Source organism: Neovison vison, chromosome 4, assembly GCF_020171115.1.
Source record: "Neovison vison isolate M4711 chromosome 4, ASM_NN_V1, whole genome shotgun sequence".
Classification (NCBI taxonomy): domain Eukaryota; kingdom Metazoa; phylum Chordata; class Mammalia; order Carnivora; family Mustelidae; genus Neogale; species Neogale vison.
This window is the reverse complement of record NC_058094.1, coordinates 153,133,129-153,147,043: the sequence shown is the minus strand read 5'-3', so window position 1 is coordinate 153,147,043 and position 13,915 is coordinate 153,133,129. Positions and strand designations below refer to the sequence as shown.

The 13,915-nt window shown below is 37.4% G+C and overlaps 1 protein-coding gene across 2 annotated transcripts in view; it reads left to right on the top strand.

The window, feature by feature from the left end:
- SEMA3D (semaphorin 3D) overlaps nt 1-13,915 on the top strand; it is a 202,989-nt gene that overhangs the window by 119,109 nt on the left and 69,965 nt on the right. For both annotated transcript variants that reach the window (XM_044245928.1, XM_044245929.1), the window contains exons 5-7: nt 3,609-3,728; nt 8,846-8,939; nt 11,849-11,977. In XM_044245928.1, the coding sequence (XP_044101863.1) occupies nt 3,609-3,728; nt 8,846-8,939; nt 11,849-11,977 (343 nt within the window). The remainder of the gene's footprint in view (nt 1-3,608; nt 3,729-8,845; nt 8,940-11,848; nt 11,978-13,915) is intronic.

Here is a 13,915-nt window from a genome sequence, read left to right as displayed (position 1 = left end):
TGTGTAAATGTATATGTGAGGTAAAATATTGAAGCATTACTTGAGAGAATTAAAAACTTGATACTAGTTTTAAATTTTCTCTTTCTTCTGATGGGAGTGCTAGTAGGTAGGAGGGGAAGTAGGTGGGAAAAATAAGGAAGGAAGGAGAAATTCATATTTTTCCAAATTTGAGCATATTACTCCCTAAATTGAAATGTTCGCTCAAATGCACTTGGAGTTGTGGGGAATAGCTAACAAATTAGCCAGCTTCGGGGAAAGTTAAAAAAGCTGCTTCTCAAAATTATCTTTTCTCATGCCTCACGGAATTACGCTGCCATGAATAGCCATGCAGGTCGCTAAGTTGAGTTAAATCAAGTTAATCATTGCTCCTGCTATTTAAGCAAAACTCCATCTTGCAGGATCTGTTCCCAGCTTTCTTCTCCTTCAGGCAACTATTGCCTTTCCCTTGCCTCCAGGCTGCTTTGAGAGTTACCCTCTCTCAAATTCACTACAGAACAGTTTGAGCAGAACTGACTTTTCTGTAAACTGTCAGACAATTCAGGGTTCACCCATAAATTATTCTGGTCCATGTCAGCCCAATCTGGGAGGAGGAGGAATGTCATAAATCCTAGCGAATATCTCACCAAGTCAGAAAACTAACATAATAAATTACTTTCCAGGGCTGGCTGCGTTTTCATAAAGTACTCCTAGAAAAGTTAAAGGATGTGAAATATTTTAGGTGTGATTCAGAGCTTTTTCTTTATAATCAGTAACATTATGTCTCCTCTGTGTATAAAATTTCACCCCGGACCTTATTAGGCTTTTTAAAAACAATGCTGTGTCTCTCATAGTCCCTACTCTTTCCGACTCCATAATTTATAATCTGGAAAAGAAGTAGCTTTATTTCTTTATGCAAATACTTGTTGCAGAATCTTGTAATATTGCTGTCATAGTTAGCGTGGGCTACTGTAAAAAAAAAAACCCTCAAAAACTAGGTGGTTTAAACAACAAACATTTATTTCTCACAGTACTGGAGGCTGGGAGGTTCAAGACCAATGTGCCAAGAGATTGGGTGCTTGATGAAAATTCTCTTCCTGGCTTACAGATGACCATCATCCTGTTTTATCTTCACCTGGCACAGAGAGAGAGGGAGAGAGAGAGAGAGAGAAAGGGAAGGAGGGGGATCAAGGGAGAAAGAGAGTTCTGTCTCTTCCCATCATGAGGATCCTAATCTCGGGGTCTTTTTGGAAAGCTAATTATCTCCAAAGGCCCCACCTCCTGTTACCATCCCACTTCGGGGCTTAGGGTTTCAACCCCTGAGTTTTAGAGGACACATGTGCTCCCTTCATCGCAATTACCCTCTAAATTCTATGACTATTTGTTAGAACAGCTTTTTTAAAAATGATGAAATAATGGGCAGCGAGTCAGTCCCTCCTCACTGCAGCAGTGTAATTCTACTCTTCCCCTCCCTGGGTACTGTTCCTGGTATAGATCTCACCCTTGTATAAAGGGCTTCGTGGTGAGGCGGGGAAGAGGCGGGGGGATGACCGAGAAATAAAAGTTCCTTCAGTGAGCATGAGTGAGTAAAATAAAAGCTGAAGAATGTTAAAACCTCTCATTCTAGTGATGAAGCCGTCATTACAGTTGATCTGGTGATCACAGACATTTTTAAACCCTTTGCCTTGGCTTTTCTCATATTACTGTGTCTCTATAATTTGTTCTAAATCATTAGTATGACATATGTACTGTCTGAATTCGATTTTCGTTTGAGATTGCCTAACATGATGTTAAAGAATATGAAGCTAGAACCCCGTGGTGCCTTTGTGCAAACAGAAAATAAATTCTCTCCATCAAACACCTTGACAGAAAGGTGAAAACTGATATAATAAGGATTTTGTTAAACAAGACTATTTGCCAGAATACTGTCTTAGTGAATTTGAAGTGTTCCTTTCTTAAGAGACTGCATATAATGAATGTTTGAGAACATACACAAAATATATGAAAATATTCAAGATAATAAAGATGTCTATAGTGTAATTTGCACATTCTTAGAAGTCCCGTGTCCCCTGCCCCCCCCCAGCCTCGAAAGTGCTAAGTCTGCCTATCTGTGAAAGAAACATCCTTGACTTGGCGTAGCTCTCTTAGAGACTGATAATGATACGGTCCCTTCAGGCAGTTTTAAGCAACTGCTTTGTTCATAGGAAAGCAGAGAACAGAAGATACCATTAATTCATTGTAACATTCTTCTGCGTTAGAATGTGCACATTTTATTAATTGGGATCTAAGAATTCTTGAGACATAAAATTGCAAGGCTACCTGGCCCACGAAAGTCCTAGAGACAAGGAACTCTGTACCACAGATAGGCGGGCATAGGTTTCACTCTAAAATCGGAATATCCACAGGGATATTGATAATTTATGTAGATCGGAATCAAGGTAAGTAAAAGTATTAATATTATATTATTTAACTTAATCCTGCCAGTTAAGTTGTTGTCTGCCTTCTGAAAATTGTATTTAATTCTAAAAACCACCCTATTAGGTACATCACTATTTTTTTGTCATTTGGGTTTTTTTTGTAATATATTCCTTCTTAACAACCCTAACAACAAGAGTGACCCATTAGGTCAACATCTAGCCAGTGAGGAACCCATGGCCATTCAGGTAGGGAAGAACTAGACTTTTTCTGTGAATCCCAGTTGTTTTGTATGTTTATACCTTTCTTGGTGAACACTTCCCTATCTCCTAGATAGAGTCAATCTAGAATAAAAGTATATTCCAGCCCAATGTTTTCTCAGGGGTTTTGGGGTCCAGGAACCTTGAAGCCAACAATTATGTGAAGATAAAGAATTACTTATGGGAGGTAAATAAGAAGTAATATACAATAACAGGAATGACTACTATGGAAAATGTAAGAGTCACTACTTAGAAGTAACTAGGGGATAGATAATATACGTTATAAAAATAATAATACAGGATATATTTTTAGGACCAAGCACATGCAAAATGGGCAGAAATATAAAAATCCCTTTAAAAATTTGACTTGGTGTTAGAAAATGTATGGGAAAAACAAAAGACTCTTGAAATAAACATAAATTAAATCTTAAATGCTCTGTAACATTGAAAATAGATGGTAATAAAGTGGTAGGGCATTCCATCCAATAAGAATGGAATACATACATGGGAATACACAAGTGTGTTTGTGTTTTGTTCAGTGTAGCTGAGACGGTTGATGTTGTCAACAGTAGGATCTATGGAGGATAAAAATGTGGGAACATGAGAACATGACAGGTTTTGTTCTTAGGTAATTCCTGAAAGGAGGTGTGGATATCTCATTCTGTTGACATCCATTCTCTAGGCCCTGCTGAATACCGTGGAGATGTGCATTCTAGCTTTCTGATTAGTTCAGCACCTGTAAAACTTCAAAAAAGCTTCAGTCACTCATTTAAGACACAGTTTCTAGTTTGTTTTACCTCTCGCTAAGTCAGATATTTAAGCATGTCTTATAAATCATTTTCATTTCTGTTGTTTTTCTTAATGATTTATCTACTTGGAAAACAGGTGGTGTGAATGATAATCTTTCAAAAACGTGAATTGCGTGCTAATGCTTTAATTTTTTTTTATGTCCAATAGACAGAATGTGCAAATTTCATCCGTGTACTTCAACCCTATAATAAAACTCATCTTTATGTGTGTGGAACTGGAGCATTTCATCCAATATGTGGTTATATTGATCTTGGAGTCTACAAGGAGGTAATATAATGAAATAGCATGAAAACAATTAGTTATAATATCTTGTCACTTAATGTCTTTGACATAAAACAGGCAGATTTGAATATAAAGTTTGTATCATATAGTTTATGAATCATAAGAACTCAGGTTCCCAGGGACCTTATAGATTGCCATTTTGATTACACACTTTATCTACCCAATAAAAAGTTTTTTATTAGAAGTTTTTTTTAATGAGATGATCAAAATTAAAAGTGTAAAATGTTTCAAGTGTTTGTTTTCTATGGGCTCCATGTATGTCTTTATTTTCTCTTGAGTTTCCATTGTAATTAGGTCTATACTGGTTGCTCTTAGTAAAATTCCAATTCCCACACAACCTCGCAGTGGAATTGTATCTTATAAATAATTTCATTTTTCCCATCCAGCAAATTTGACCTGTTACATACGGTTACAGTGGTGCACGCTAAGTCCAGAGAATTTTAATTATTTTCTTAAAATTATATAGTCATTAGCACACTGAACTCATTATTTCTGCCAGGCCAAATTGCCGTAGTACAAATAAAGATGCACTAAATTAAGAGTACTATATTCCAGCTATCAATGAGCATTTTAATAAATGGCAAACATGTAGATTTCAGTAATTTAATGAATAGCTAATACATTAAAGTGACTTCTTTGCATCTTGGACTGTGCCAGGCACGTTACATGGATTGTCTCTTTGAGATTTCACAAAGTTCTTAATTGAAGTTAGTACCTTTATAACTCCCAACTTACAAGTTAGTAAAAATGGAGTCTCAGTGGAATTAAGTAACATGCCTAAAATCACCCAGCTAATAAGTGGTTTGGCAAGGAATTGAACCAAAGCTGTCTGTCTCTAGATCAAGCATGCCCAACTGGGCTTTAGAGTACATACTCTAAATTGTTTCTTTGTATGGGTTTGATGGGTTGTACTGTCATCCTTATGTTTATGTATATACCACTTGTGAATAACCACACATATTTGCAGGATAATTGGCTGTGTGTTTGAAAGTAAAGTCTGGGCTTATGGAACAGGTTTCTTTACATTGATTTAACTGATTCATGCAGAGATCAAACCCACAGCTGTGGCTGGATTAATTTTCCTCTCTAACCAACTTGTCTAACCAGCCCATTCTCAACTGTTTGAAAATAAAACAACCCTCATAGTTAAATCTCTGAACCACTAGGAGACTTGGCAACTTGAATCCATCATTCTTTGTTGCTGGTGTAATGTTCGCTTGCCTCGCTTTGATGAAGGGTAATATATAACAGTAGCTCGTAGCATAGGGTGTAATTATATTAGATAGCCCCACAGCGTGGATGTGTTGGGAGGCCTGAGGCTAAAGGCCAAACTCACAACTTGCTGAGGGGTGCACATAGTGTTCTCTAACTCCTAAAAGTCACGAGGGCTGAAAGGGAATTTAGATGGAGCTAATTACCTAGTTTGGGACTGTCAAGAGGGCTTGGGGCAGTCAGATATGCATGTTCTGTGAATCAGAGAATTATGGGTGAGCTGGGATGGGAGCCTGGTGAGTTTTCCACCGATCAGGAGTCAGGTAATTGTAGGGTTACACTGCTTGAAGATCATTAATGTTTTTTCAGTGAATTCCAAGAAGAGTCCCTTCCAAGAAGGTCCCTTCCAAGAAGGTCCCTTCCAAGAAGAGTCAGAAGGATCTCCCACGTTCAAGTAGATAAGGTTGCTCCTGAAGTGGCTGGAAAGAGGAACTGGCAGTATACATGAGGGATGGAGAAGAGAAGTGTAGGAAGTCCCCCTTCTGGGGGAATACTGGGGCAGTGAGAGGAAAGAGGAGAAAAGCTCAAATGAATCCCAGATTTCTGTCCTTGGCAGTGAGTTGGAGAGCGGTCTTACTGAGGTGAGAATAGTAACAAGTTTGCGAGGGAAACAGTGAGTGAGTTTTGTACGTTTTGCGTTTGGGAAATGTTCAGGGAGGTCATGCCAAGCGGCTGGTTGGATCCAGATTCCAGGGCAGGAGTCAGGGCAGTTGTCAACAGCTAATCTGGGAACCTGGGGAGCCAGAGTTTGAATTATGGCTTCAGTCACTTATCCGCTCTGTGGACTTACGTGCCCTGCATAAACTCCAAAAGTTTCTGTTTATTCAGCAAAATGAGGATGATGATAATAGTAACTATCACACAGAATTATTTGGAGGATAAAATGAGAAAATGCTTGTATGGGCTTTGGCAGAGCACTTGCTTCATTCCAGGCGCTTACTACTGACTGTTGAGCCATGCAAGGCAATAGGAGCGTGAAAGGCAGCAAGGCAAGGATTTTATAAGTGTGTATGGGAACTTCGTGTAAAAATAATGTCTGCAGTGTATGTATACATGGATATGTATGTGTAAATCGTGTGTATATATGTGTATGGGTACATATGTGTGTAGGTGTTTGTGGGTTGTATATATATATGTATGTATATATTCTTTGTGTGTAAGTATATACATTTATTCTGTGATACTGGCATTGCCTGATATTTGTTTAATAATTACACTGGAGCTATGTTTTTTCCTCTGGGATCTCCCCTCTTCTGCCAGAAATCTCATCTTTAAGTGGGGCTGGTATTAACAATAATTTGCCTCATTGCTCTAATGACTAAATGTTTCCTATCACGCTCATCTCTTTACTTCAACAATACACGTTGGTATGTCTTACGTAATTAATTATGCTGGAGGAATTTTCTTATAAAACTGAAGTTATCTCAAAAATTAGTGCCTTGTAATTCAGTCAGTTTATCTCCCAAAGTCCACTCAGTCAACCATTATTTTTTACAAAATTTTCTTCTTAGTGTCCTTGACTCTGGTTTAAGGAAACTTGCATTCCTCATAGTTCCTTTCTCTGGGAAATTATAAGGGAAACCTTGTCCTAAGCCTTCAAGATATCAGTGTTATGGGCTTATCTTTAGAATGTAATGAAATGTTGCACCTTAAAAACAGAAGTCTGTACAAGGATGAGGGTTTATCTCGTACTCTTCATCAACTGTGACATTCTCCTAATTTCTTCGTCTTTCCTTCTCTGGCACACTGGGCTTCAGTTTACTTTTTCCCATTACAATATCCCATTATAGGCTCTAGAGTCCACAGTTCCAACATGACCCGTGGGAAATAATGTGTCCTTAGTGATATTTAAACACACATAAGAGCCACTGTCTACAGGTGTTTTTTTCCTGACGTCTCTCTAGCCCCATTCACAGTTGGGAAGCGCACCCTAAATGGGTTCTCACTGTACCTTTTCCGTGCCAAGGCTCCTATCACAGCTTGTCATTAGCTGGCCTGTTCTAACTAAACACACTTGGACATGATCATATTACATGGTCATGGTGAGTCTATAAATTGATTTCAACACTTTTTTAACTCCATGAGTTTGAAATTCTGAGGTGAGATTCATTAACAGCATGAACTTGGGGACAGCCCTGAGAGTTCAAGCTACTGCTGTAGCTCTTACTAGCTATATGATGCTGAGCAAAATAGTTAACCCCTTCCATCCTCAATATTCCACTTGCAAAGCTGGAATTCTTAAAGTAGCTACAGTTTTAGGCTTATGGCAAGGATTTCTGAGACAATGTACATAAATTCCCCTGGCCCATAGTTAGTACCTATTCACTGCAGGCACTATTCCTGTTAACATTAAAGTGCATTTGCTTAAAATTATGAAAAAGCCATTGTCAATCATGCAATTTAAATTACGATCACTACTCAAGGTGGTCCTTGCTCTTGGTTCTGTTCAGAAGAAACAAATCTGAAACAACAACACACTATGGCAAACAATCCAATTCCCTCTATCCCTTTCGCTTCATTGCTTACTTTCTCAATAAGTAGCACTGAGTGTTCCTTTCATATTACTCGTGTGTCCTGATATAACTTGGTAGATACATCATCTAGAGAAAATTTCTGAAATGCTGGCTTTTTCTAACTAGCGCATGTGCAGGGTGAGTCATCAGCCTTTCTGCTGGGTGGTAGTGTTGTCATTGTTATGAAACACTCAAACTCATGGGGCCATATTCATTATACATTCATATTTTTCTTGGAATGTTCAACTTGAGATGTTATTTTTTCCTGAATATTAAAAGTCTGCCAATGTCATTCTGTCTGTGGCCACTATTATAAAAATAGATATTTCAGCCAAAATAACTATGTGGTTTTAATGTGTACAGTGTTTTCATAATAGTGAAAATACTACAGCAGGGTTTTTGTTGTTGTTGGGTTGTTTTTTTTTTGTTTGTTTTTTTGCCCACATTTATCAATAGATCTGTAAATGAACTGCCTGCCTTAGAATGACTTTATGTCTCTAAAATCACAAAGGCCTATTTTGTGTCACAAGGCCTATTTTGGTAAAGTTGTAAATGTATGAGTAAATAAACCACAATAGTAATGAAAGTATAATTCTTAGAGTAAATTCATTTCTTCTTCTTTTTCTTTTCTTTTCTTTTTTTTTTTTTTTTTTTAAGTAATCCTTAGGGACACCTGGGGAGCTCAGTGGGTTAAACCTCTGCCTTTGACTCAGGTAGTGATCTTGGGGTCCTGGGATCAAGCCCCGCATCGCCTGTTTCCCCCTCTCTCTCTGCCTGCCTCTCTGCCTACTTGTGATCTCCGTCTGTCAAATAAATACGTAAAATCTTTATTAAAAAAAAATTGTTTTTACCTGGCATGGGGCTCGAACTCATGAACCTGAGATCAGCAGTCACATGCTCAACGGACTGAGCCAGCCAGGCGCCCTATAAATTCATTTCTTAGATGAGGAAATTAGCTCATGGGGCTTAATAAATTTGTTATTAGCCTTAAGAAATATGTGTGCTTGCTGGTGATTTTGATAATGAGAGTGGTCCAGACTTAGTGAATTGATGGTTAGATCACTACTTCCGATTAAAAAGTTCATTCAGTATTATCATTACTACTTGGGGCAAACACAGACCAAAACCTGGGAATTGAGCCTTGCCAGAAATAATATTTGCTGAAGATTAAGGAGCCCAGCATGATGCCTGTGCTAAACGCTCTATCAGTTTTTGCTGAATTAATGAGTTAGAATTTCGTTCTTATCTCCTATCTTCTTGCTGATTCTGCTCTTTAAAAAAAAAAAATCTCACTTATGTTAATATTTCTCCTAACAGGAAGTTATATTCAAACTAGACACACAGAATTTGGAGTCTGGCAGACTGAAATGTCCTTTTGATCCTCAGCAGCCTTTTGCCTCGGTAATGACAGGTAAGATCAATTGCAGGCATGTCTTGCTTTTAGGTGGTTTTCTGAAAAAGTATGTGTGGACTGAACCACATTTTCTTATTGAGTTAAAGATTATCCAGGATTACTCTTTCACGGGCTTTTTGATTATAGTATTTTAGTGCCATATCTCTATATTTAGCATCCTTATCCTCAGGGGAGGCAAGCAAATCCTTCATTTCTACACAGTTTTAATTTTTTTTTAAATTTATATTTATTTATCTGGGAGAGAGAGAGTGTGTGAGCACAAGGAGGGGAAGGGCAGATGGAGCCAGAGAAGAAGACTCCCCACTGAGTGGGGAGCCGGTGCAGGGCCATCCCAGGACCCTGAGATCACGACTTGGGCTGAACGCAGATGCTTACCCCACTGAGCCACCCAGGCCCCCCTCTACACAGTTTTTAAATGAACTTCAGGTTGAATTCTTTTTAATGCAAACGACACATACTTTCTTGTTCTATAATTTTATTTCGATGTCTCAGATTTTCTTGTATGAAGCTATGTCCCTATTTGGCTTCTATGGAAGTTAAATTTAGCAATTCCTTAAACATAATAGGTTACAAAATATGCTGAAGATTTGAGTGGGAGGATTAATAATAAGATGTAGCAGATAAATTAATAAAACAAATGGTGGAATACAGGTAATATGAAATACAGATAATAGAATGTGATAACACCTTTTCCTTCAATGCGAAATTTTTGTTAGCACATTCAGTCTTCTCTTGCTTTGTCTACATTTTAAATTCGCTTGTGAGGTGACTGTCCTGTTTAAAGAAGGCAGTGCTGTGTGGTCTGATGTCTGTTCTGAGGAATGTCAGCACGACCTCTGAATTTTAAACATTATAAGGACCCCTTTTGTCTTGGTTTGGTTCATGACTTTACTCTCTTTTTATTGAACTTGTCTATCAAATGTTTGAATAGACGATAAGAGTGAAGTACCATGACATTTTAATTTTCACTTAGTGAGAACAAGTGATCTTCCTTTGAAGTGAAAGCGTGCGTGTTTTTGTGTGTTTTGAAAATCATATGACTGATGTTCAGTCTTTATCCTCAGAAAGTGAGATAGATGATTTGGGATTCTGATCTGTCAAGTGGGGTTGACAGAGCCTTAATAAAAACAATGGATTGCAGGCATCGGTGACCCCTCTTACAAATCTCTAAGTGATTTAAATACAAAGACAGTTTTAAAGCCTGGTCTACAGATAGAGTTTTTAGGTTGAAACACACACTTTTTTTTTTTTTTTTTTGGACAATATGTTCAAATATCTACAATTTTTTATGTTTCAAATGAATAGTTTGTTTCCTTTACTCTTACCAAGTAATGTCTTTTTGATGTTGTTATTTTTTTCTTCCATTTTTAAAAATTTGCTCCACAAATGAAATATTATCAATTACCATTGATTTTAGGAGATTGCTTTAAGAGAAGGAAGTAATATTATATCTATATTTATTTTACCTAACTGGATTTCTCTCTTCTGTGTATTGTTTTTGTTTTTTTCCTTTGGAAATTGACTCTTGTCATTATTTAGATTGGTTGACTCAAATAGTTGAATAACAGGTTATTTAGATGGATGTAATCAGAGGATTTAGGAAATATCTCAATCACTTATAGAAAGTCAGAATTTTAGGAGTACCTGGGTGGCTCAGTGGGTTAAGCCTCTGCCTTCAGCTCAGGTCACAGTCTCAGGGTCCTGGGATTGAGCCCTGCATCTGACTCTCTGCTCAGCAGGGAGCCTGCTTCCCCCTCTCTCTCTGCCTACTTGTGATCTCTCACTGTGTCAAATAAATAAATAAAATCTTTTAAAAAAAAGGTCAGAATTTTAAAGATAATGTTTCTGAGGAAAATTGGATTTTAGTGATAAAACGGTGTCTTTCACTGTTTTTATTACATGGCCATTTATAAATCTAAATGTTCTGTAGAAATTAGTCTTTTTTTTTTTTTTTTTTTTTGTCTGTTAGGTGTACTCAACGTTGTTGACTATAAGGAAGGATTTCTTAAAATAGAAGCTTAGCTTTCAAAGGGCAATATATTCCAATTTAGGGACAGCATTCTTGTCTCTCTCCTCTCCAAGTGCCGACTAGCATTAAGGAACAGAGGCCCACACCCCTCTTCCTCTCCCTCAATCCTTTTCTATTCCCCTTCTTCCCCCATTTCTTCCTTCTCCCTCCCTTCTTCCTCCCCTGCTCTTTCTCTTCTCCTTTCTCTTCTGCATTCCCACCCCCACCACCGCTTCTCTCTTTCTGGCAAAACATGGATATGCATTTTTTTACATAAATAACAGGACAAAGAAGTTCGGTATGCAGTAATAGCCACATCTTTTTCTTTTCAGGAATTCCTGTTTATCAGAACCATTAGAGATGTGATTAGCTACAAGGAATGCAACATGTTATAATTACCAAGAATGACTTCAGTGCTGAAAGCTCCCTTTCAGCAGAGGTTAGGCAGAGAAAAGTTGTGGTCATTGAGGTTGTGTCGGTTAAGTAAATACTAATTACGCAATCCATTCCTCATTATGGCATTTACTTTTTAGTATTTTTTTGGGGCTGCTACAAAGACAAACTCCTAATTATAGTGTATCTTTGAATTATTTGTGGGGAGAGGAGAAAGGAGGAAGAGCTTATTCATAAGAGAAGCTAATGCATATGCAGTTATGAATTCTGAAGACTTTGGCCATTTTTATCTTCAGGTCTCTAGCATCAACATACCAAAGTTCATTGAGTTATCCTGTCTTTGACGCTACAAATTTTTCAAAATTTGAATGTAAAATTTATGAAACAGTGTCTTCTCATATTAAGCAAGGAACGCCTTTGGTTTCATGCCATGAAATTAGTGTATTGCCAGTAGTATCTGCTCCTGTACTCATAGAAGTCCTGTGTATTTTCTTCTCCCTCTCAGATGAGTACCTCTACTCTGGAACAGCATCTGATTTCCTTGGCAAAGACACAGCATTCACGCGGTCCCTTGGGCCTACTCACGACCATCATTACATCAGAACTGACATTTCAGAGCACTACTGGCTCAATGGTTAGTGATTTTCTCTTTTCATTTTTTTTGCCTTTGCTTTTGGGTAGATAAGAAACTCATTATTACTCATTCAGATGTGTTTGGGAATAAGTGGTTTAGCTTAACATTATAAAATACATTTGATTAATTTCCCACTAAGACAAATCCCCAGGACCTGTTGTGTATATAATAATAATAGCTGACACTTACTGAGAGTGTGCTATTGTCCTTGATGCTGTTCCATGCTCTAATTGATTCTTTAAATGTCCACAATGACATATGAGGTATGCATTCTTATTATGTGCCTTTTACAGATGACTAAACAGAGTGAGGTTGAGAAATTTGGTCAAATTCTTATAACGTGTCACAGACCCTGGGGCTCAAGTTGGCGATCTTTCTCCTGAAGTCTGTTTTTTAATGACTAAGCCAAATACTATCTATGAGCCTAATGACAAGGGGGTAGGTTGTGATGCTAACTTCTTTGGTTAAAGGTAATTTATACCTGGGTTGAATGTCCCTCTAAAATTTTAAGAGTATTAATATTGACATTAGTTTATCTGAGGACTTTTTTTTGGAGTATTGTGAGTTTTAAAAAAACATACAGTATTCTGAGTTTTAAGAAAGCCACTAATGAATTAATTAACTAATTAATTAATTACTGTTTGCTTATGTTCTCCTTACAGCAGGTCAGATTTAATCATGGTAGTCTAATGTTTTCTAATTACCATAGGACTTTATTGTGATATAGCGTGGCAGAATCACATAACATTTTGCCATTTAAGCAGACAAACAACATTTCTCGTTCCCACCATAAATACTGGGTTTTAGTGCAGGAGGCCTCAGTAGACATTTCCTAGGGGCTATCTCTCCATCTCTCAGTATCATTTAAGCAGTGACAACATAAACAGAAGGGAAAAACACTTTAAAACATCTCTTTAGTCTGAACCTCCAGATACATTTGTTTACACAACAATGGGCTCTCCCTTGACCAAAGAAGAGCCTTATTAATGGGGAAGACAAATTTAGAGTATCTCCCACCTACGTGATTTCTCATTAATTTCTCTACACTCAGTCAGGACAAGACTATCTTCTTGAGCATTGTGAGGTTTTTGTGGAAATACTTGGTTTGAGAGTGACTCCATGGATTTTTACCAAATAGAAAAACTTAGCCATATCTGTTTAGGTAACAAGATATACATATTGCTTTAAAATGAAGTATAGATTATATTTCTTAATCTTGGGATGGCAAATGTCATTAAATTGCCACTCTCTTCAGAGATTATTCTATTTATCCCTTAACAATGACAGGGCCATTTAGAAGTCAGTGGCATTGCAGAATTAATGTCGGAAATCTTTATTCAACTATTATTTGACTAGCATGTTTCTAATGCTGGGTGAAAAGGATCACAAAGGAAGAAGACTTCAGTTGGTTTAACATTTAGTAACAACTTTTGAGGACCCTTGGTATACTGAATGCTGTTCTACTCCTGGGTTTACAAAGATTACAAGGGAGGGTTACTGACCTCACAGATGACGGCTACTGGAAGCATTAGGAGAGAGTGGGAGTTGGGACTGGAAAGCTGTAAATATTATCCTGACACCACAGGGAAGTTAACTATGGCCTAGTTTTTCTTTGTTGTTGTTGTTGTTTTTTAAGTATAATTGACACATAACATTATATTAGTTTCAAGGGTAAAATACAATAATTCAATATTTGTATATGTTGCAAATTGATCACAAAAAGTCTAGTTGATATCCGTCACCATACATAGTTGCAAGTATTTTTCTGTGTGTGATGAGAACTTCTAAGATCTACTGTTTTAGTAACTTTCAAATATGCAATACAGTATATTAGCTATAGTCACCATGCTGTGTATTACATCCCCAGGACTTATTTTATAAGTGGAAGTTTGTGCCTTCTTACCCCTTCATCCATACCATGGTCTTAATCAGGGAAGC